The sequence below is a fragment of the Erinaceus europaeus genome, chromosome 1 (assembly GCF_950295315.1).
Source record: "Erinaceus europaeus chromosome 1, mEriEur2.1, whole genome shotgun sequence".
Taxonomy (NCBI): Eukaryota; Metazoa; Chordata; class Mammalia; order Eulipotyphla; family Erinaceidae; genus Erinaceus; species Erinaceus europaeus.
This window is the reverse complement of record NC_080162.1, coordinates 157,953,094-157,977,543: the sequence shown is the minus strand read 5'-3', so window position 1 is coordinate 157,977,543 and position 24,450 is coordinate 157,953,094. Positions and strand designations below refer to the sequence as shown.

Below are 24,450 nucleotides of genomic sequence, written 5' to 3'. Positions count from 1 at the left end.
TTTGGTTTAAAAAATTACTTATTTGTGGGCAGGGGTATATAGCACAATGGTTATGCAAAAAGACTCTCATGCCTGAGGCTCCAATTCCCCCACTGAGCAGTACTCTGGTAAAAATAATAATAATAGTAATAATAATTATTATAATTATTATCATATTATGAGAAAGAGAGAGAACCAGAGCGTCACTCCAGAACATGTAATGCCAGGGATCAAGCTCAGGACCTCATGCTTGAGAGTGCAATGCTTTATCCTCTGTGCCACCTCCTGGGCTGCTCTTTTGCCCTTCTGTCAACACAACTTTTGCAGCCTCTCAGCCCCAGCACTTATTGTGCAATCTATATAGGTTAGAGTTATTTCTAGGTCCTTGGAACTGTCATGTAAAACAACTTTGTAGGATATTTCACCTCCAGGATTGTTTTAATCTCACCATCATAATAAAAGACTGTTGAATGAAAACATGTTATTTGAGGAACTGTTATAACTTTAATTTAAACAAGTGTAATATGTGGGCTGGACAGTGGCAACCAAGGACCCCCTCAAGTATCCCGATTGGAGCCATTGGTTCCTCACCTGTGTGGGGGTCACTTCACAAGTAGTGAAGCCGGTCTGCAGGTGTCTTATCTTTCTCTCCCCTTCTCTATCTCCCTCTCCCCTCTCTTTCTGTCCTATCCAATAATTTAAAAAAAAAAAAAGGAAAAAGGAAAAAATGGCCTCCAGGACCAGTGGATTCATAGTGCAGGCACCCAACTCCAGTGATAATCCTGGAGGCAAAAATTAAAATTAAAATTAAAAATATATATATGTTTTTGGTATTTTTTTATAATAGTTAATACTTCCCACACAGTTAAAAGAGAAATATGTTTTTATAATAGTTAATACTATATATATATATGCATTGCACTTGTTTTTTGCCTCCAGGGTGCCAGCACTACAAATCCACTGCTCCTGGAGGCAATCTTTTTTTCCATTGTTGTTGCTTATTATTGTTGTTGCTACTGCTGTTTTGGATAGGACAGAGAAAAATTGAGAGGAGGGGAAGACAGAGAGGGGGAAAGAAAGATAAACACCTGCAGACCTGTTTCACTGCTTGTGAAGCAACCCCCTCCCTCCCGCAGGTGAGGAGCTGGGGGCTTGAACCGGGTTCCTTCCTACTATGTGCGCTTAAGCTGGTGTGCCACTGCCCAGCCTGGGCTAATGCATTCGTATCTGGTTCTTTCCCCACTCAGCATTACACTTCCAGAATATGACATAGTTATCACTAGGGCTTGATGCCTGCACTACAAATCCACTACTTCTGGGAGCGATTTTTTTCCATTTTATTGGATGGGACAGAGAGAAATTGAGAGAGGAGGGGGAGATAGAAGGAGAGAAAGATAGATACCTGAAGACCTGCTTCACCACCCTGCAGGTGGAGAGCAGGACGGCAGGCTCGAACCCAAATCCTTTTGCATGTACTTGTGCTTTGCACTATGTGCGCATAACCGAGTGTGCCACTGTCTGGCCCCTCATAGTTAATTTCTTTTTTTTTAAATTTTGTTATTATCTTTATTTATTTATTGAATAGAGACAACCAAAGATCAAGAGAGAAGGAGGAGATAGAGAGAGAAAGACAGAGCATCGCTGCTTTACCACTTGCAAAGCTTTCTCCCTGTAGGTGGGGCTGGGGGCTTGAACCTGGGTCCTTGAACTTTATAACATGTGCACTCAACCAGGTGTGCCACCACCTAGCCTCCCATAGTTAATTTTTCTACACAGTATCTGTGGTTTGCATGTATTTGACCGTGACATATGATCAAGAGGCTATATTATCATTTCTTTTTTATACATGAGGAAAATGAGGGCTAAATAAATTGCTGTAAAGGTATTAAGGGAAGAACTGATTCAAACTGAGATTTCTGGTTCCATGAGTGCCTTTCCTCTTTATATTTTTTAAATTTTTTATGATTAGTTAATTCTGTCCATCTGATTCTATGTCATTTCTGCTGCAGAAAATGTTTTCTTAGGGCTTTCTCTCTGGGTGATACTTCCCTTTTGTGGATTCCCATTGCTTCTGTCTTTTTTGGCTATCTTCCACTGTCTGATTTTGAGTCCTTGTGCCTTTGTTCATCTTAGGATCTTGCAAATGTAATGCTGAGGGAGATGGGGAAGAAGGGGATCAAGAAATCAACACGATATATCTATCTAAATGAAAGTTATAATCAGATCCTTCAGTAACACTGTTTCCTTCAATGGCCTTTCTTTATTCTTCTCAGAATAATAATCTGAAAATCTTCATAGGATCTGGCATATCTCACATATAGTTTGTCCTCACGCAATGCCAGCTGACTAAATGATGGGATGAATCTGAAACTGTTTTGCTTTTTTTAAAATAAAATTTTTATTAGTGATTCAATAATGATAACAAGATTATCTGATTACAGGGGAATAGTTAGTTCCATACCGCACCCACCACCACAGTTCTGTGCCCTCTCCTATCTTCAGCCATCTTGTAATGCAATCCAGAGTTTGGGTGGGGCCCAGGAAAACCAGAGGAGGGGACTTGTGTAACAGAAATCTGCAGGGAGAACTTGCTGTGAGTCAGAGACTGATGGAAGGGCAAGAATGGACAAAGTTGGTGGCCCCACTTAGCCTTTGGTCTTCAGAGGCTGTTAAATATTTGAGTGACATCCAGGATTTAAGCATTTCAAGCTGGGTGCGTGATGGAATTTGTAGAGCTCCTGACCTTTGCCTGAAGCTCAGAACACATGATAATGTGTGTGTTCATCCAAGTGCACCACCATCCAGCACCTTGCGTGCTTACTGAACTCTTCCCAGTCCTTCATAACCTACCTACTACTGAGATAGGAATGTTTGAAGCATTGGCATCCTGTAGCAATTCCAGTTCAAATAACTAAAGATTGACCATTCCACCACCTAGTTAAGAAACTGTCTAAAACTGCTGTTCAGCAACATACTGTCCCAGAGGCAAAAAAAAAAAAAAAAAAAAAAGGCTCATATACAGAGTTCTCAGTTCCCACCTGGAATCCATAGCATTGTAGACATCTGTTTCTTGGTCAAGCTCTTTCAGCTAGATGCCCAGTGCGTCCTGCTTTTAACTGCCTACAAATCCTGTGCTGGCAATAAGTGCATGCTTGTTAGCATTCTGTGCTTTCATGTGCCATATCTGGTTGAGACTTCAGCCCAGGACTCATTAAACACCAACCCAGCCCAGCCAACTGCTTCACAGCTTTGGCACTTGCCACATGTGTTGGCAGGATAATCTTCACCAGTTCCAAACCCAGAAAATTAATCCAGATATATATTCAGACGGTGCCTGCACTATGAATCCACTGCTTCTGGGAGCCATTTTTTCCATTTTATTGAATAGGACAGAGAGAAGTTGAGAGAGGTGGGGGAGACAGAAAGTAAAGAAAGATAGACACCTATAGAATTTTGATGATTGCACAGGGTTTGTGGAGTTTGACTTAGCAGGGAGAGCTCAGGACTTGCATGCACAAAGTCTCAAATTCGGTCCCTGGCACTGTACATGCCAAGAGTGGTGCTTTGGGAGTCGGGCAGTAACGCAGTGGGTTAAGCACACGTGGTGCAAAGCGTAAGGACCGGCATAAGGATCTGGGTTTGAGCCCCCAGCTCCTCACCTGCAGGGGAGTCGCTTCACAGGCGGTGAAGCAGGTCTGCAGGTATCTTTCTCTCCCTCTCTCTGTCTTCCCCTCCTCTCTCCATTTCTCTCTGTCCTATCCAACAACAACGATATCAACAAAAATAATAACTACAACAATAAAACAACAAGGGCAACAAAAAGGAGTAAATAAATAAAAAAGGGGAAATAATAAATAAATAAATATATATTTTTTTTAAGTGGTGCTTTAGCTTCTCTCTCCTTCCTCTCCCTCTCTTCCAAATGAAGGCACAAGGAGAGCCAAGGCTAAATTAAGTGGAGGCTGGCTCAGCTGGATGTTCTTGTTCTCGTGAGGTGTGGCTCTCTTTGGCACTGGTCATTTCTTGTCTCCCTGTAGTCAATCTGTCATGGTAATGGAAGCCATGCTACTGAAGCAGGGATAGCAAGTTGGATGGTTTTCTTACACAAGAGGCTAAGCAGTAGGCTTCCAAATGCATTGCTAAAGAGAGGTGGGAAATGTGTAAACAACTGGTTTTTTTATTTTTGCAATCTTTTTAAAGTTTTTATTATTTTCATTGTATTTTTATTAGTGATTTAATATTTATTTACATAATTATGAGATAACAAAGGTATAATTCACCACCGGTCCCACCACCAGAGTTCTGTGTCCCCATTCCCTCCATTGGAAACTAAAGTAGTTCTCCCAAGGTCACAGATATGGGTTGACTTTTATTTCTTTTTTTTTATATATTTTTATATTTATTTATTTCCTTTTGTTGCCCTTGTTGTTTTATTGTTGTAGTTATTATTATTGTTATTGATGTCATTGTTGTTGTCATTGTTGGATGGGAAAGAGAGAAATGGAGAGAGGAAGGGGAAGACAGAGAGGGGGAGAGAAAGACAGACACCTGCAGACCTGCTTCACCGCCTGTGAAGAGACTCCCCTGCAGGTGGGGAGCCAGGGGCTCGAACCGGGCTCCTTATGCCGGTCCTTGTGCTTTGTGCCATGTGCACTTAGCTCGCTGCGCTACCGCCCGACTCCCTGACTGTTATTTCTATAACTATCTATATTTACATATATTTTCTCATTTTTTTAATTATTTCTTTATTGGGGAATTAATGTTTTACATTCAACAGTAAATACAATAGTTTGTACATGCATAACATTCCCCAGTTTCCCATATAACAATACAACCCTCACTAGGTCCTCTGTCATCCTTCATGGACCTGTATTCTCCATAGGTGTAGGGCCTCACTTCTGGGCTCTCAATTCTATCCCACTGGTCAGTGTGTCTATTCATGTTCCAGTACCAAGCAGTTTTGATGACAGTGGCCCTATAATACAGTTTGAAATCTGGGAGTGTGATGCCTCCAGTTCTGTTCTTTTTTTCTCAAGATTGTTTTGGCAATTCTAGGTCTTTTCTGGTTCCAGATAAACATTTGTAGCATTTGTTCTATTCTCCTAAAAAATGTGCATGGGATCTTGATGGGGATAGCATTAAATTTGTAGATGGCTCTGTGTAGTATATTCATTTTAATGATGTTAATTCTTTCAACCCAAGAACATGGAATATCTTTCCACTTCTTTGTGTCTTTTTCAATTTCCTTGAGTAGTGACTCATAATTTTCAGTATACAAGTCTTTCACTTCTTTGGTTAGATTTACTCCTAGATATTTTATTGTTTTTGTTGCTATAGTAAAAGGAATTTATTTCAATTTCTTCTAACTTAGTGTTTGCATAGAGGAATGCCACTGACTTTTGAATGTTAATTTTGTAGCCTGATACCTTACTGTATTGCCTGATGATTTCCAAAAGCTTCTTGCTGGATTCCTGAGGTTTTTCTATATATACTATCATGTCATCTGCAAATAGGGAGAGTTTGCCTTCTCTTCCAATATGTATCCCTTTAACTCCTTGCTCCTGCCTGATTGCTATGGCAAGAACTTCCAACACTATGTTGAATAGTAATGGTGATAGTGGGCAGCCCTGTCGAGTACCTGATCTGAGGGGAAATGCTTCCAGTTTTTCACCATTGAGTATGATGTTGGCTGTAGGTTTGCTATATATAGACTCCACTATCTCCAGGAATTTTCCATCTATTCCCATTTTCTATAGTGTTTTGATAATAAAGGGATGTTGTATTTTGTCAAAGGCTTTCTCTCCATCTATTGATATGACCGTGTGGTTTTTGGTCTTGCTTTTGTTGCTGTGGTGGATCACGTTGATTGATTTACATATATTAAACCAACCTTGCATGCCTGGGATAAACCCCACTTGGTCATGATGAACAATCTTTTTGATATACTGCTGTATCCGGTTGGCTAGAATTTTGTTCAATATTTTCACATCTATGTTCATCAGAGATATTGGTCTGTAGTTTTCATTTTTGTTTGTGTCTCTGTCTGCTTTTGTTTTCAAAGTGATGTTGGCTTCATAGAAGCTGGCAGGGAGTATTCCAGTGTCTTCAATCTTCTGGAAGACTTTTAAAAGTAGAGGTATTAGTTCTTCTTTGAAGGTTTTGTAGAATTCATTTGTAAAACCATCTGGTCCAGGACTTTCATTTTTGGGGAGATTTTTGATAACTGTTTCAATTTCACTAGCTGTGATGGGCCTGTTCATGTTATCTAGTTCCTCTTTACTTAATTTTGGAAGTTCGGAGGTATCCAGGAAATCATCCATTTCTTCCAGGTTCTCTAGCTTGGTGACATATAGTTGTTCATAGAAGTCTCACATGATAGGCTGAATTTCTGTGGTGTCTATTATGATATCTCCTCTTTCATTTACTATCTGATTTATTTGGGTCTTCTTCCTTGTTTGTTTTCTGAATCTGGCTAAAGGTTTGTTGATTTTGTTTATTCTTTCGAAGAACCAACATTTACTTTCGTTGATCTTTTGTGTGTTTTTCTTATTTTCAGTATTATTGATTTCTGTCCTAACGTTAGTGATTTCTGTTCTTCTGCTTGCTTTAGGGTTCCTTTGTTCTTCTTCTAGGTCTTTAAGATGTGCAATCAGGCTGTTTAACTGTGCTTTTTCTTATTTCCTAATGTGTGCTTGTGTGGCTATGAACTTCTATCTCAGTACTGCCTTAGCTGTGTCCCAAACATTTTGATAGCTTGTGTCTTCATTTTCATTGAACTCTCAAAACATTTTGATTTCTTCCTTGATTTCCTCCTTGACTCAGTAGTTGTTAAGTAGTGTACTGTTGAACTTCCACATTTGGGGACTATTACTAATCTTTTGTTGATTGTTAAGTGTTAGTTTAATTCCACTGTGGTCTGAGAAGATGCTTGGGATGATTTCAGTGCTCTTGAATTGGCCGATGCTGTCTTTGTGTGGCCTAACATGTCTTTATTGATTTTCTGCCTGGATGATCTGTCAAGTTGAGAGAGTGGGCTGTTGAAGTCCCCTACTATGATTGTGTTGCTGTTAATGTATTGCTGTAGCTCTTTCAGTAGATGTTTGATGTATTTAGATTGTTTCCCATTGGGTGCATAGATGTTAATAATTGTTAAGTCCTCTGGATTGACTGATCCTATGAGCATTAAGTAGTGTCCATCCCTATCTTTTTAAATTTTATTTATTTTAAAGTCTATCATGTCAGATATGAGAATAGCTGTTCCTGCCCCTTTTTTGTGGGCCATTGGCCTGTATGATAGTCTCCCATCCTTTCACTCTGAATCTGTGTTTGTCTTGTTGAGTTAGGTGGGTTTCCTGTAGACAGCATATTGTTGGGTTGTGTTTTCTGATCCATCTTCCTACTCTGTGTCTTTTAATAGGTGAATTTAGGCCATTGACATTTATTGATATCATAGATTGAAGATATTTTAACGCCATTCTTGTAGAGTTTTAGAGTGTTCTGATATATGGCCTGTTTATAGTGGTCTGACTATTTATAGGAGACCTTTCAGAACTTTTTTCAGGGCAGGCTTGGTGATAGTTGATTCTTTCAGCTGTTGCTTGTCTGAGAAGGTTTTGATGCCTCCATCTAGTCTGAATGACAGTCTAGCAGGATACAGTAGTCTTGGTGGAAAGCCTTTCTCATTGTGCACTTGACAGATATCTTGCCATTCTCTTCTGGCCTGTAGTGTTTGTGTGGAGAAGTCTGCTGTTAATCTTATGGGTTTTCCTCTGTAGGTGACTCTTTGTTTTTCTCTGGCAGCCTTTAGGATCCTTTCTTTATCCTTATATCCTTTTTCCATTTTAAATAGGATGTGCCTTGGTGTCTTTAAGTTTGCGTTAATTCTGTTTGGGACCCTCTGGGCTTCTTGAACCTTTATGTCTTTTTTTAAATTATTTATTTTCCCTTTTGTTGCCCTTGTTTTTTATTGTTATTGTAATTGTTGCCGTCATTGTTAGGACAGAGAGAAATGGAGAGAGGAGGGGAAGACAGAGAGGGGGAGAGAAAGATAGACACCTACAGACCTGCTTTACCGTCTGTGAAGCGACTCCCCTGCAGGTGAGGAGCCAGGGGCTCAAACCAGGATCCTTATGCCCATCCTCATGCTTTGCACCATGTCCTTATGCCCATCCTCATGCTTTGCACCATGTGCACTTAACCTGCTGAGCTACAGCCCAGCTCCCGAACCTTTATGTCTTTTATGTTGTCTAGATTAGAGAAGTTTTCAGCTATTATGGCCTAAAGAATGCTTTCTTCCCCTCCCTCTCTTTCTTTCTCTGGTAAGCCAATAATATGCATATTATTTCTTTTGAAGCCATCCCATATGTCTCTGTTGTTGTTTTCAGTATCTCTTAATATCTTTTTGAGATCTCTTACTTCTTTTTCAGTTGTCTCTAATTCATCCTCAATCTCGCTAATTCTGTCTTCACCCTCATTTACTCTATTCTCTCTCCCCTTCACTGTTTTCTGGAGTTCATCTATTTTGTTTCCCTGTTCTGATACTGTTTTAGCTTGTTCAGCTAGTTGTGTTCTTAGCTCAGCTATTTCAGCTTTCAGCTCTCTAATAACCTTGAGATAATTAGTGTTTTCTTCCAGAGTCTTATTTGTTCTTTCTGCATTTCTGATGACAATTCTTTCAAACTCTTTACTCACTCCTGTGGGTATTTCCTTACAAGTATTTGGATGTTAACCTCACTATTTTGTGGTTCTAACCTTTGGGCTGTCTTTAGCCGGACTCTTTTTTTTTTTAATAATTTATTTCTTTATTGGGGAATTAATGCTTTACATTCAACAGTAAATACAATAGTTTTTACATGCATAACATTCCCCAGATTCCCATTTAACAATACAACCCCCACTATTTCATTCATCATCTTTCATGGACCTGTATTCTCCCCACCCACCCACACACCCCAGAGTCTTTTACTTTGGTGTAATACTCCAATTCCATTTCAGGTTCGACTTGTGTTTTCTTTTCTAATATTGTTTTTCAACTTTGGCCTGAGAGTAAGATCATCCCATATTCATCCTTCTGTTTCTGACTTATTTCACTCAACATGATTTTTTCAAGGTCCATCCAAGATCGGCTGAAAACGGTGAAGTCACCATTTTTTACAGCTGAGTAGTATTCCATTGTGTATATAGACCACAACTTGCTCAGCCACTCATCTGTTGTTGGACACCTGGGTTGCTTCCAGGTTTTGGCTATTACAAATTGTGCTGCCAAGAACATATGTGTACACAGATCTTTTTGGATGGATGTGTTGGGTTCCTTAGGATATATCCCCAGGAGGGGAATTGCAGGGTCATAGGGTAGGTCCATTTCTGGCCTTCTGAGAGTTCTACGGACTGTTCTCCACAGAGGCTGGACCAATTTACATTCCCACCAGCAGTGCAGGAGGGTTCCTTTAACCCCACACCCTCTCCAGCATTTGCTGCTGTTACCTTTTCTGATGTATGACATTCTCACAGGAGTGAAGTGATATCTCATTGTTGTCTTGATTTGCATTTCTCTGACAATCAGAGACTTGGAGCATTTTTTCATGTGATTCTCGGCGTTTTGGATCTCTTCTGTGGTGAATATTCTGTCCAAGTCCTCCCCCCATTTTTGGATGGGGTTATTTGTTGTCTTGTTGTTGAGTCTGGCAAGCTCTTTATATATGTTGGTTATTAAACTCTTATCTGATGTATGGATCAGATAAGATGTAAAGATCTTCTCCCATTCTGTCAGGGGTCTCTTGGTTTGGGTAGTGATTTCTTTTGCTGTGAAGAAGCTTTTTAATTTGATGTAGTCCCATAGGTTTATACTTGCCTTAGTCTTCCTTGTAATTGGATTCGTTTCATTGAAAATGTCTTTAAAATTTATGCGGAAAAAAGTTCTGCCAATATTTTCCTCTAAGTATCTGATAGTTTCTGGTCTAACATCCAAGCCCTTGATCCACTTGGAATTTACTTTTGTATTTGGTGAAATACAGTGATTCAGTTTCATTCTTCTGCATGTTTCAACCCATTGTTTCCAACACCATTTGTTGAAGAGACTCTGCTTTCCCCATGTAATAGTCTGGGCCCCTTTGTCAAAGATTAGATGTAGCTGGACTCTTGTCCTGGTTCATTTCTCCAATATTTCTTCTTGTTTGTTTAATCATTATATAGAATGTGTTATGAGGTCCCTCTCAGTACTTTTCAAATTACTGATCACTCTTGCCTGGATTGACTTGTGTCTAAGTAAGGTACTTAAAGAGTTCACAGTTGTGGAAATTAACAGTTGTTTCAATATTATTTCAATCCCTGAGTTGGAGCACAGAGGCTGTTAAAAGCCTCTTTTGTTCTTTTTCTTCCCTGTAGGCTATGGGAGCCTGAGGGCTTTAAAACTATAACTAGGCTTCTTAGCTTAATCACTCACTGGACCAAGAGATAAAGCAGGATGGGGGAGAGATATCACAGCGGTTATGCAAAGAGACTCTCACACCCCAAGGATCCAAAGCTCCAGGCTCAATTCAGCTTTTCTGCCAAGCCAGGCAGCACTGCTGGGCCCTATGAGTTTCTAAACAAGTCCTGTTTATAGTCTGTAGGTTCTGGGGTAGTTATTCACCATGTTCTCAACAGGAGAACAATGTGGAAAGGCTCCCACTATGCCCCACTGCTAGGCCACTAAGGTGTAGCTCTTCTCCTAAGTTTCTGGGTCAGTTCTATTTCCAGATGTCAGCACAGGGTCTCCCCCCTGCTGCTCCAGCTTCTGAGGGCTGTAGCAATGGAGATTCACAGTTGGCTTTGGTGAGTCTTAGGGGAGTCCTCTCCTCCCTTCAGCAGTCTTTTTGTTGGTAAAGCAGACTGGAGGTGGTGCCTCAACTGGTAAACTGCTGGACTATTACCAGCCGCTCGATCTCTCCTTAGGCTCTTCCCTGTCCACAAGCCACAAGTGTTTGTCCTCACCAGTGGTTTGGTGAGTTCCTGAAGTTGTTCTAGTCCTGCCTTGTTGCGGTCCCAGGTGGTCTCCTTTGGTATTCCTAGTTGACCAGGCAGAGGAGAGGAGAGAAACACAGCTGCTGCTACTCTGCAGCCCTGCCTCCGGAAATCTCGCCCTTGTTGTTTTATTGTTGTTGTAGTTATTGTTATTGTTGATAATGCCGTCATTGTTGGATAGGACAGAGAGGAATGGAGAAAGGAGAGGAAGACAGAGAGGGAGAGAGAAAGGCAGACACCTGCAGACCTGCTTCACCACTTGTGAAGTGACCCCCCTGCAGGTGGGGAGCCTGGGGCTCTAACTTGTGTTCTTATAGTGGTCCTTGCGCTTCACACCTGCACTTAACCCAATGCACTACTGTCCGACCCACCCTCCAACCTTATTTCTTTAAAGAGGTGCTTCACATACAGATATCTGTAACTGTTAGCTAAACTACTCACCTTGTAATTATATTTTTCTATGAGCTATTCTGAAAGTTTTATCTATTGTTACTACGTATTTATTTTGCCACCAGGGCTATCTTTGGGGATGGGTGCCAGCATGACTCCACTGCTCCTGGTAATTCTCTCTTTTCTTTTTTTTTTTTTTTAATTTTTATTTTATTTATTTATTCCCTTTTGTTGCCCTTGTTGTCTTATTGTTGTAGTTATTATTGTTGTTGTCGTTGTTGGATAGGACAGAGAGAAATGGAGAGAGGAGGGGAAGACAGAGAGGAGGAGAGAAAGATAGACACCTGCAGACCTGCTTCACCGCCTGTGAAGTGACTCCCCTGCAGGTGGGGAGCCGGGGTTCGAACCGGGATCCTTATGCCGGTCCTTGTGCTTTGCGCCACCTGCGCTTAACCCACTGCACTACAGCCCGACTCCCCAATTCTCTCTTTTCTTTTAGATAGAGCATGAAAGGAAGAGAGCCAGAGACAGAGAGAGAGAAGGAGCAACACCACAGCACCATTCCACTATTCATGAAGCTTTTTCCTCTGTAGGAGCTCCCATGTGGTGACTGGGGTCCTGAGCCTGGATCCTCTCCAATGGTAACAAGGCTAGTCTCCCAAATGAGTCACCTCCAGACCCTCTATTCTGAAAGTTCTAAACAGATGATCTCATGGATTTCATATAGAATGTTATTTACCCTAACATTTGTAGTGTCATCTTGCCCTGCCATTCAGCAAGGAATTTACTAGTATCTTACGTTAGAGATCAAGACAGAGGCAGGAGAAGTAAAATTTTTGAAAATAAAACAAGTTGGACAATTCAGTAACCAACTTGACAGTTGCCATAAAACTACATTACTCAAGATAATGTCCACAAAGTTGCAAAACATTTCAGTGGAGAAAGGATAGTCTAGCGGCTGGGTGGTGATGAACCAGGTTGAGCACATATGCACAGGGACCCAGATTTGAGCCCCCAGTCCCACCTGCAGGGGGGGAAAGCTGTGTGAGTGGCAAAGCAGTGCTGCAGGTGTCTGTGTCTCTCAATTTCTGACTGTCTCTATCCAACAAATAAGTAAAAGAGAGAGGGGGAAAGATAGAATATCTCAATAAGTGATGTTGAAACAATTTGGTAGCATATGCAAATAAAATAAGCCTTGGTGGCTTTCAGAGGATATGGGATATAAACTGGGTGTGAAATTTGGTGTAGTTAAATGCAGGCTTGGCAATTGATGCAGCCTGTATTATAAGTAACACATTCTACAGACAGTCTCTCTGCTTAATTTTTTTGGGGGTTGGGTTAGATAGCATAATGGTTATGCAAAGAGACTCTCATGCCTGAGGCTCCAAAGTCCCATAAGCCAGAGCTGAGTAGTGCTGGGGGGCGGGGGGGAATCAATTCTCTTTATTAAGGAAATGTTGATTTAAAGAATTGTTGTTATCACTCAGTGCTTAAAATGTTATTTTGAACACCCAGAGGGAGGTGGAGCAGTGGGTTAAAAGCACTGGACCCTGAAGCATGTGTTCCTGTGTTCAATCCCCAATATCATATATGCTAGAATGATGCTGTGGTTCTGGGCTCTCAGTGTGCCCTCACCTGAGTGGAGAGTAGAGAGAGGAAGCTGGCTTTCGGGTGACTCATCCCAGGGCCCTGACCCCACTTAGGAGGGCTTCAACCTCAGGGCCTCATCTCACCCCCACTACCATGTAAACTCCCCACTTCTGGTACCATGAAACCGGGGGCTGGGGTTTCAGCCTATGAATTGGGAGATATGAATGTTTAGTGTACAATATTTGGAGAAATGAAGGGTTTTCCGTCAGAGAAAGAGCATCAAATCATTTTCCATTTTTTAAAAATTTATTTTTATTGACTGATTTTTTTTTCTGCCTCCAGGGTTATTGCTGGGGCTTGGTGCCTTGCATTATGAATCCACTGCTCCTAGAGGCTTTTCTCCCCCACCACCCCCATTTTGTTGCCCTTGTTCTTGGACAGGACAGAAAGAAATTGAGAGAGGAAGGGAAGACAGAGGGGGAGAGAAAGACACCTGCAGACCTTCTTCACCACTTGTGAAGTGGCCCCCCAGCAGGTGGGGAGCCGGGGGCTCAAACTGGGATTCTTACACCGGTCCTTGCATTTTTGCGTCATGTGCACCTAAACCACTGTGCTATCGTGTGGGGCCAGCTGACTGATTTTTATTGTCACAGTGTTGGCACTGGGGCTTAGTACCTGCATGATGAATCCACCACATCAGCAGCCATTTTGTTTTTGTTTTATAGAAACAGAGAGAAAGGGCCAAGCAATGGTGTTTTTTATTTTATTTTTTTATTATTTTTTCATTTACTTATAAAATGGAAATGTTGACAAGACCATAGGATAAGAGGAGTACAATTCCTACCACCAGAACCCTGTACTGAATCCCCTCCCTTGATAGCTTCCCTATTCTTTATCCCTCTGGGAGTATGGACCTAGGATCATTGGGGGGTGCTGAAGGTGGAAGGTCTGGCTTCTGTAACTGCTTCCCTGCTTGCAGTGGTGTTTTACAGACAGCTATAATGAAATAAATTGTACCCATGTGTCAACAACTATACTGTACACCATTAACACCCCAATAAAAAGATTTAAGAAAAGAAAACAAAAGAAAGGGAGTGGGGAGGGGGTTCAGGCAGTAGAGCAGCCGGTTAAGCGCATGTGGTACAAAGTGCAAGGACCGGTGTAAGGATCCCTGTTCGAGCCCCCGGCTCCCCACCTGCAGGGGAGTCGCTTCGCAGCTGGTGAAGCAGGTCTGCAGGTGTCTAGCTTTCTTTCCCTCTCTCTGTCTTCCCCTCCTCTCTCCATTTCTCTCTGTCCTATCCAACAACGAACGACATCAACAATAATAACCACAACAGGGCTACAACAATAAGGGCAACAAAAGGGGGGAAAGAATGACCTCCAGGAGCAGTGGATTCATGGTGCAGGCACTGAGCCCCAGCAATAACCCTGGAGGCAAAAAAAGAAAAAAAGAAAGAGAGAAAGAAAGAAAGAAAAGAAAAGGAGTGGGAAGGGAGGGAGAAAGAACACCCAGGGCAAGAAGTCTTTCCTGTGGGTGGCTTGAGTAAGAGCCCTTGTTGGAGTGCTGTTGTGGGGTGGATGAACTCATCTTTGGGGAGTTCCCCACTCCACCCTCCCAGGTTACCACTGCTTGTATGACTCGGGTTATTTCCTTCCCTGGCTCATTTACATGCTGACCCCTCTTGCCAACACATCTGTTTTGCTGTCCTCTGCTAGAGGCCAGCACCATTTTCAACCCTAAGTTGGTGCCCTGTGTTTCAGCCCAGGAAGAAGTTTGGCATGGTGGTGGTCGGCGTGGGCAGGGCTGGCTCTGTGCGCATGAGGGACCTGCAGAGCCCACATGCCTCCTCTGCTTTCCTGAGCCTGATGGGCTTCGTGTCCAGGTAACCTGCTCTTGCTTCATGCCTTATCATTCATGGGAAGCCCAGTGAGGCAGGCAGGGTGAGGATCCACCAGGATGTCCCCGGGAGGGAGCCAGCCATCTCCTGAGTCCTTCCAGAGCATTGTGCTCAGGCTCAGCCCCACAGGAAGTCAAGTTCTTGGGTTCAGGGAGCTGAGGCGCGCTGGACCTACACCTGGGCGGAGCAGTCATTCAGCCCTGAGGGGACTGTGATGGCAAAGGCAGGAAGGCAAACCATGGGGTACTAGCCTGGAAGAAGGATTGTACTACCTTGTATGTGTGCTGGCTCTAGGCTTTGCACAGTTTACCCATTATTTCACACAGATACCTTTATCGATACCACTTTACAGATGGAAAAGTTGAGCCAGAGAGGATAAGTCATGTGCCTGCAGTCAGAGTTGCAAAGTCTCACTCAGAGTTGATTTTGAATGCATGTTTACTTGAATCCAAAGCCCATACACCACGTTTCTATTGTTGTGACTGCAGCACCCCCAAAACATCTTTTCTAGATGGAAAGAGAGAGACGGGGTTGTGAGAGGGTGGAAGATAGCCCAGCACTGAAGCTTCCTCTGGTGTGGTGGAGGCCAGGCTTGAACCTGAGTCACACACATGACAAAGCAGGTGCACTATCCAAATGAGATATTTTGCCAACCCATGCTTTCTTCCCTTGGCTAATATTAATTAATTAGTTCACTGGCACTCAGTACCTACACAGTGAATCTCCTGCTCCCAGGGGCCATTTATTTTATTTTATTTTATTTTTACTTGATAGGGTAGAGAGGAATTGAGAAGGAAGGAGAAAATAGAGAGGGAGAGAGTGAGACACGTGCAGCACTGCTTCACCATTCATGAATTCACCCCTGCAGTTGGGGACTGGGGGCTTGAACCTAAACCCATAAGCATAATAACATGTGTGCCCAACTGGATTCACTACTTCCCAGCCCCCTAATTTTGATTTTTTAAAAAATTTTAATGATGAAGTTTCCACTTTCCTTTGAAGGATTATTTTTATCTTCTGCGGTTCAGTTAGAACTCATCTTTTTCCTGGCCCCATGATCACCCCTTCCCCCACCTCCCCACGTCCTCAAACCCGCAGCACTCAGCACATTAACACTGTGTAATATCATTTATCAGTATGCACTGTGAACTAGAAGTAGGCAGTGTGTTGACTCAGGGGATGTGGCAGTGAACAAATGTGATAGCTCTACTTTCTGTTGTTCTAGAGAAACTGAATACATACATACAGCCCAAGTCACTGTTTTGATGGTTCATGTACAAGACAGTGATAACTGTCCTCTGGCAGCTGCACTGTCTCTAGTGCCCTCTACCTGAGACAACTGAAGTAAAGCTCTGAGTGGACGAAGTCTCCTGCTGGCTGCCCCAGGTTCTCTGTGACAGTCACTTTGCAGTGTCCTGCTGTTCCAGTCTGCACTTGGGAAGGAAACAGGTGGCCAGACCCCCAACTCTTCCTGAGAATCAGAAAGCTTAAGCTTCCTGCCCAGCCCTTGCTGCTGAGCCTCAGCAGCTGCTGCATTTGTATGTTTTGTTCTCAGCTGCAAAGGAGGCATGTCACTTGCTTTCTATCAGACCATCAAGAGGCTGTGAATTCAGTGGAGGATGAAGCCTGGTGTCCCACGGCAGTTGGCCCCTCTCAGGAGCTTGTGGATTGGATTTGGATTTGGTTTGATAGTGTTGTGGGTTGGCCAGGTTCTTGGAGCTGATAGTGACCAAAGACAACACTTTTTGAGAAGAGAATGCTCAGTTCTTTTGCATTTTAGAGAGTGATTCATAGGATCAGTCTCACATTGTACAGACTTTTGGTGGTGGTAGTAGTGCCAGCTCCCCAGACTTCAACTCTGAGGCCCTTTTTCTCACTATGTAGTGGGAATTGCCCCCAGAAGCTGGAGGGAGGAAGTTCATTTCATTCCTCTAAAACTGGTCATCAGGACATTGTTGGGAGGAGGGGAGAAGTATGGCGTTCATTTATGAGAAGATCTTCTGCTACTTTTGAGTTCTATTCCTCTGTTCTTCTCAACAGACGAGAGCTTGGGAGCATTGATGGTGTCCAGCAGATTTCTTTGGAAGATGCTCTTTCCAACCAAGAGGTTGAGGTTGCTTACATCTGCACTGAAAGCTCCAGCCATGAGGACTACATCAGGTAAATTTTCAATACCTTGCAGAGTAGCACAATTCTGTAGAAGTGAGTGGGCTGGTAAAATAACTCACCTACTTTGTTGTGAGTGTGTGATAGGTTTAAGCCTGGTCCCTATTGCACTAGAGGAAGCTTTGGTGCTGTGGTCTCTTTCCTTCTCTCTCTCTTTCTAAAAAAGATTACAGTGTCGAAGAACTGATGACAAAAAATATATATATACTGGCAGGCTGAAGTCTTGCTCAGTAGTTGAAGTAGAAAAATTACAGAAGATCCATTGCTTTAAAAATAAAAACTGTCAAGGGAGTCAGTGCAGCGGGTTAAGTGCACGTGGTACAAAATGCAAGGACCAGCATAAGGATCCTGGTTCGAGCCCCCAGCTCCCCACCTGCAGGGGAGTCGCTTCATAAGCGGTGAAGCAGGTCTGCAGGTATTTATCTTTCTCCCTCTCTGTTTCCCCCCCCCATCCATTTCTCTCTGTCCTAATAAGGACGACATCAATAATAACAATAATAACTACAGCAGCAATAAAAAAAGGGCAACAAAAGGGAAAATAAATAAATAAATATAAAAAATTAATAAAAAATAAAAAGGTCAAAAGAGGGCAGGGGTAGATAGCATAATGGTTATGCAAAGAGACTTTCACACCCGAGGCTCTGAAGTCCCAGGTTCAATCCCATATACCATCATCAACCAGAATTGAGCAGTGCTCTGGTTAAAAAAAAAGTCAAATGGGGCCTGGATGCTGTGCATCCGGTTAAGCACAGGTATTATCAAGCGCAAAGACCCAGCTTTGAGTCCCCACTTCCCACCTGCAGGGGTCCACTTCATGAGCAGTAAAGGATGTCTGCAGATGTCTTTCTCTTCCTCTCTCTGTCTTCTTCCCTACCCACCTCTCAATTTCTCTCTGCCTTATCAAATAATAATATTATTAATAATAAAAATGTCAAATGTTTCAGCCCATGAGGTGACTCAGTGGATATAGCATTGGACTTTCAAGCATGGGTCCCGAGTTTGAACCCTGGCAGCTCATATATCAGAGTTTTGCTCCAATTCTCTCTCTTCCTCCCTGCTTCCTCTCTCTTTCTCTCTTCCCCACCCCCAATTAATAATAAATCCATATTTTTAAAATGTCAAATGTTTCACAGTTTTACTATTTGGTTATAAATATGTACAAGAATGGTCAAACCAATATTCATTTAGTGTACTACTTTATAATGCTAGAAACATTAAAGATTAAATTGTCTTATTTGTTTTTTAAAAATGTATTGAGTGGTAGCACACCTAGTAGAGCATACACATTACCATATGCAAGAAACTGGATTCAGACTCCCGTTCCCACACCTGCAGGGGGACACTTCATGAGTGGGTAGATAGTGCTGCAGGTGTCTCTCCTTCTCTCTCCCTCTTCCCTGTCAATTTCTCTCTCTCTATAAAAGTAAGTAAATAAATAACATTCAAAAAATTAAAATAATGTTAAATGTATTGAAAGTAGTTTGAATACTTAATTAATTTTTTAAATTATTTTTACTTATTTATTCCCTTTTGTTGCCCTTGTTGTTTTGTTGTTGTAGTTATTATGGTTAGCATCGTTGTTGGATAGGACAGAGAGAAATGGAGACAGGAGGGGAAGACAGAGAGGGGGAGAGAAAGATAGACACCTGCAGACCTGCTTCACCGCTTGTGAAGCGACTCCCCTGCAGGTGGGGAGCCGAGGGCTGGAACTGGGATCCTTACCCCGATCCTTATGTTTTATGCCACGTGTGCTTAACCCACTGCAGTATCTCCTGACTCCCTGAATACTTCATTTTTATTGCCACCAAGTTTGTTGCTGGGGCTCACTGCTCTTTTTTTTTTTAAGAAATTTAATTTCCTTTTTTAATTTTTATTTGTTTATTTATTATTGGATAAAGCCAGAGAGAAATTGAGAGGGGATGGAGATATAGAGAGGGATAGAGAAAGACACCTGCAAATCTGCTTCACAGCAAGTTAAGTGTAGTCCAGTCACTCCCCACATGTGGTGCGCAGGGGCTCAAACCTGGGTCCCTATACATGGTTATGTGTGCACTCAACTGAGTGCACTACAGCCTGGCCCCAGTTCTAACTTCTTGACAACATGTTATATAGAGTATGAAGCCAGCACTTTTTTTTTCCTGTGCCTTGGCAAATTGGTGTTATCCTTTCTAAGTTTCAATCAGATTCTGACATTTTATCCTTTATATTTTTGGCATCATGAAATAAAGTGTTTTTGTCATCTGTAGTGATGGCATCAAAGAGAGGAGATGACTTTGTAAAGCATAAATGAAGTGTTTCCCATCACTGAACTCCAAGCGTGGAGGCTTTTAAGCATCTGGCAGACCCGAAGCCTGAAGGAGAAGTCCCAAGCAGGCAGGAGCTGGGAGCTGACAAGGCATGAAATTACAGCTGCTGTCATACCCAGGAGCAGGGTGCTCCCTTTTTTATGCCAACTGTGCTGTGGGCAGGAATACCTTTCCTTGCTTTCCCCCTTTAAAAAATACTTATTGTTTATTTAATGAGAGAGAGAGGAGGAGGAGAGAGAGAGGACATATAGACAGAAGGATACAGAGAGGATGAGACAGAACACTGCTCAGCTCTGGTTTATAGTGGCGCTGGGACCACCGAGCCTCAGGCATAAATAGCTTCTTGCATAACCATTATGCTGTTTCCCCAGTCTTTCTTGCTTTCCCTTAACCTTCCGAGGTACCAGAGTGTGTTTCCTTAAAGAGAAAAAGCAATGCTGTAATTCCTACACTGAAAAGATGTGCACAATACATTATCTGTAGGATAACATTCAAACCTCTTTTTTAATGTATTTTTATTGTTGTTGTTACTATTATTGTTATTGATGTCATTGTTGTTAGATAGGACAGAGAGAAATGTAGAGAGGAGGGGAAGACAGAGAGGAGGAAAGAAAGACACCTGCAGACCAGCTTCACCGCCTCCCCCTGCAGGTCCAGACGGGGCTTGAACTGGGATCCTTAGCCAGTCCTTGCGCTTTGCGCCACGTGCTTAAGCCGCTGAGCTACCGGCCAACTCCTTTTTTTAATGTATTTTAATGAGAGTGATAACAGAAAGAAAGATACAGAGGAGGGAGAGAGACCAGAGCACTGCTCAGCTCTAGCTAACAGTAGTGCTAAATATTGAATCTGTGACCTTAAAGCCTCAGGCATAAAACCTTTTACACAATCATTATGCTGTCTCCACAGCAACACATTCAAAAATGAGTACAGAATTCTAGCCTTTTACAGTTAAGTTCTACAGATACTTTTTTTTTTTTGTCATCAGGCTACATGTCTGCACAATTTCATGTTCCAACAGACTCTTTAAAAAAAAAAAATCTTTATTATTGGGAGTCGGGCGGTAGCACAGCGGGTTAAGCGCAGGTGCCGCAAAGCGCAAGGACCTGCGTAGGAATCCTGGTTCGAGTCCCCAGCTTCCCACGTGCAAGGGAGTCGCTTCACAAGCGGTGAAGCAGGTCTGCAGGTGTCTACCTTTCTGTCCCCCCTCTCTGTCTTACCCTCCTCTCTCCATTTCTGTCTGTCCTATCCAACTACGACATTGATAACAGCAACAATAATAGCTACAACAATAGAACAACAAGGGCAACGAAAGGGAATAAATAAAAAAAAATTTAATCTATTATTTATTGGATAGAGGCAGCCAGAAATAGAGTAGGAGAAGATATAGAGGGAGAGAGACAGAGACCCCTGCATCCCTGTTTCATCACTCACAAAGTCCGTCGTCCCTCCCCCACCCCCCACCCCCGCAGGTATGAGGGTTTGAACCAGGGTCCTTGCCACATTGTAACATGTTCTCTCAACTAGGTGCACCACCACCCAGCCCATAGACTCTTCCTCTTTCCCTCCCTTCTAGTTAGATGGTAAGAGAAACATAGGGAGAAAAAGAGAATGTATAAGGTGGAAGGAGGGAGAGAGAGTGATTTAGAGTGTTGTGGAACAAAGCACCAGAATCAGACCCAGTAATGAGACTGAGAGCCAGACTTGAGCAAAATGAGAAGTTTATTCCCTCCAGAGGGGGCTGCAGTTTGGGTCTCTCCACAAAAACTGCCCACGGGCTATTTGCAGTACAGCCTTTATATAGAATCAAGCAAGCAGAATAGAGGAGACTGTTTTCCTTATTTGCAGGCAGCCAGCCCCCTCCCCTTGTGTGTGGGGGGACATCTTTTTCTTTGCAGTTACCTACTTCCCTTCATGGCTTCTTTGACATCTCACTTCCTTCTGGACTTAACAATAAGAGTGGCTGAACACCTCCCCCCCCTTCCCTCCTTTTTTTCCTGTTTTTCTTGATATCTCCTTCCATTCTTGACTATCAGTTGGGATGGGGGACACTGGGTCCCTCTCCGTTCTTCCTGTTTTTCTTGATGCCTAGCAAATTTCTCTCTCAATTTACCACTATATTTTTATCTTAGCTAATTCTGTCACAAGAGTAACAACAACAACAAAAAATTCTCCCTGAGCAGCTGCTTCCGTGTGATGATGTCCAGGGGCTTGAACCTGTGACCCAGTGCATGGCAAAAGGTGTGCTGTCCTGGTGAACCACCTCCCTAATCCCTAACTACTTTAAAACGTTTTTTATTTTACTATGAGAAAAAAAAAAAGAGGTGGAAGAGAAAAACAGAATATCATTCTGGTACATGTGATGTCAGGGATTGAACTCAGGACTTCATTCAATGAATACCAGCACTCTAACCACTACTCCAACTCCTGGTCATTGCACCCTCCCTTCCCTGTAACCCACTTCCCTGTCAAACTTAATTTGGCATCATTATCCATGTGGACAAAGCCCCATAAAATGCCAAAGCCACTTCTTGTCACACCTAGAAAATGTCTGTTCATACTGCAGGGACTATCTTAGATATTGTTAGTGAAATCTTTTCAGATTTCTGCACAGAAAGCTAGTTACTATGGTCTTGTAATCTTTGTTTATAGCTGTAATCTAGTAACAAACACTTTCCCTGCTAATGTAGCTTTATTTCTCCTCCAGAGAAATTGATAAATAATACATCGTTGACTATATAGTAAATGAGAAGATGAATGTTCAAGCAATAGGCAACTCCAACTGTGCTGGAAAAATAGGAAGGGAGGGGGCAGGTGGTGGTGCACCTGACTGAGTGCACATGTTACAATGTGCAAGGACCTGGATGCAAGCCTCGGGTCCCCACCTGCAGGGGAAAAGCTTTGCAAGTGATAAAGCAGTGCTGCAGATATCTGTGTCTCTTTCCCTGTCTATCTCCCTCTACATTCTCAATTTCTGACCATTTTTATTCAATAATAAAGATAATAAAAGAAAGTTTTAAGATAATAAAATAAAATAAAAATAGTATGAGGGAGGGTGCCGTGTAACAGTTTACTTGGATAGTGTAATGCTTTACACTTTTCACTTGGATAGTGTAATGCACAGTCTAGGCTTGAACCCAGCCCCCATTGTATTCATGGAAGCTTCAGTGCTAAGGTTTCTTCTCTCTCTCTCTCTCTTTCTCTGCCTTCCTGTTTCACTCTAACTGAAAAAAGTTAACCTGGAGTAGTGAATCCCAGAGATAACGACAACAATTAATAAAATGAATAGCATGAGCTCTGCTCTTTTTCCGATTCCCCCTCTGGCCCTGACTCTTAGCCCTCTCTTTCATGATGCAGCTACACAGGCATTCTTTGGGGGGCATTTATAACATGCCTGCAGGACAGTTTAGCAAAGCCATTTGAAGTGTGTTTTTCTTTTCTTCTCCAAAGGCAGTTCCTGAATGCTGGCAAGCATGTCCTTGTGGAATATCCCATGGCATTGTCTCTGGCAGCAGCTGAGGACCTGTGGGCACTGGCTGAACAGAAAGGTGACATTTGTTCTGTCTCTAGAGCACAAACCCTCCTATTAACAGTTTATTCCTCTTAAGATTTCTGTGGTGCTATGTTAATACCTTAAAACTTAACCCCATGTTTGATATGTTCCTGGTCCCTTAGGGTCCCACCCCACTAACTGAAGATGTGTGTGTGTGTGTGTGTGTGTGTGTGTGTGTGTGTGTAAGAATGGGTGAGCATGTTCAAACCTCAGTTGAAATTTTACCAGCTTCTTTTACACTAATGAATTAGTTAGGGCTGGCAGTGGTGCACCTGTTAAGAGTACACACATTACTGTGTGCAAAGATTCAGGTTCAAAGACTGGTCCCCACCTGCAAGGTGTAAAACAGTGTCCTATATAAATCTGTCCCTTCTTTATTTTTTTTTCTCTCTCTCCCTTTCTATTCCCCCTTCCCTATCCATTTCTCTCTGTCTCTATCCAATCAATCCATAAAATAAAATGAGGTTGCTGGGAGCAGTGGATTTGTCATGGAGGCACTTCTTCTTCTTCTAGCGTTTGCCCTTCTTCCATAGCCAGTCAACAGTGTCAGGTTGAAAGCTGTCAGGAGCTGCTTGTTGCTGGCTTTGAAAGTGACTGGGATCCATGTGGATTCAGTCGGCTAGGAAGGATCGTCAGTTTCCCCAATGAATGGGTACTCACGGGATGCACCACGAGAAGGTTGATCCAATGGAGGCACTGAGCCCCAGCAATAACCCTGATGGTAAAAGGAAGGACAGAAGAAAAGAAAGAAAGGAAAAGGAAAGAAAGAGAGAGAAGAGAGAGTAGATCAGGAGATGATACAGTGGATAAAGCATTAGATGAGGTGCTGAATTCAATCTCCAGCAGCACATGTACCAGAGTGATGTTTGGTTCTTTCTCGCTCTCCTACTATCTTTATCATTTAATATATAAATAAAATCTTAAAGAAAAAAGAGAGAAGAGAAAGGAATTATCTTCCACCTGTTCTAGTGTCATGAGATTATTTTAGTTTTATTCATGTAACATTTGTTGCTAATGAATAAAAGAACCAAGTAAGAGTCATATATGTGTGTGCAACAATACATATTTAATTTTTTTCTTGTTTCTCAAGAGAAACACCATTTAGTAAATATTATTTGCCAGAAACTGAGGAACTCTGGGGCTAGGTGGTGGTGCACCTGGTTAAATGCATACATTACAATGCACAAGGATTCAAGCCTCCAATCCCCACCTACAGGGGGAAAGCTTCCTGAATGTTGAAGAAGGATTGCAGGTGTCTCTCTGTCTCTGTTCCTCTCTATCTCCTCCTGCCCCTTTGAGTTCTGACTGTGTCTATCCAATAAATAAATAAATATAATAATTTATGTAAAAGTTTTAAAAAGAGGGGCCAGGTGGTGGTGGACCTGGTTAAGCACACATGTTACAATTCGCAAGGACCCAGGTTCAAGCCCCTGGGCCCCACAAGCAGTGAAGTAGGACTGTGCCGGGATAGCCTGAGGGTACTTCTTCCCGAGCTAGTGCTCTCTGGGTTGGAGAGAACTCAACTGGAGCCGATCTAGGCTGCTGCGTGGGAGAGGGATCAGGAACTCGT

General features: G+C 42.5%; 1 protein-coding gene across 3 annotated transcripts in view; it reads left to right on the top strand.

Annotated features, from left to right (window-relative positions):
- The window catches only part of BLVRA (biliverdin reductase A), a 58,586-nt gene that overhangs the window by 21,986 nt on the left and 12,150 nt on the right, over window positions 1–24,450 (top strand). The window contains exons 3-6 of one of the 3 annotated variants that reach the window (XM_060198808.1): window positions 11,964–12,011; window positions 14,722–14,843; window positions 16,899–17,018; window positions 22,778–22,875. In XM_060198808.1, the coding sequence (XP_060054791.1) occupies window positions 11,964–12,011; window positions 14,722–14,843; window positions 16,899–17,018; window positions 22,778–22,875 (388 nt within the window). The remainder of the gene's footprint in view (window positions 1–11,963; window positions 12,012–14,721; window positions 14,844–16,898; window positions 17,019–22,777; window positions 22,876–24,450) is intronic. The other 2 variants (XM_016190734.2, XM_060198801.1) reach the window with 2 other exon arrangements.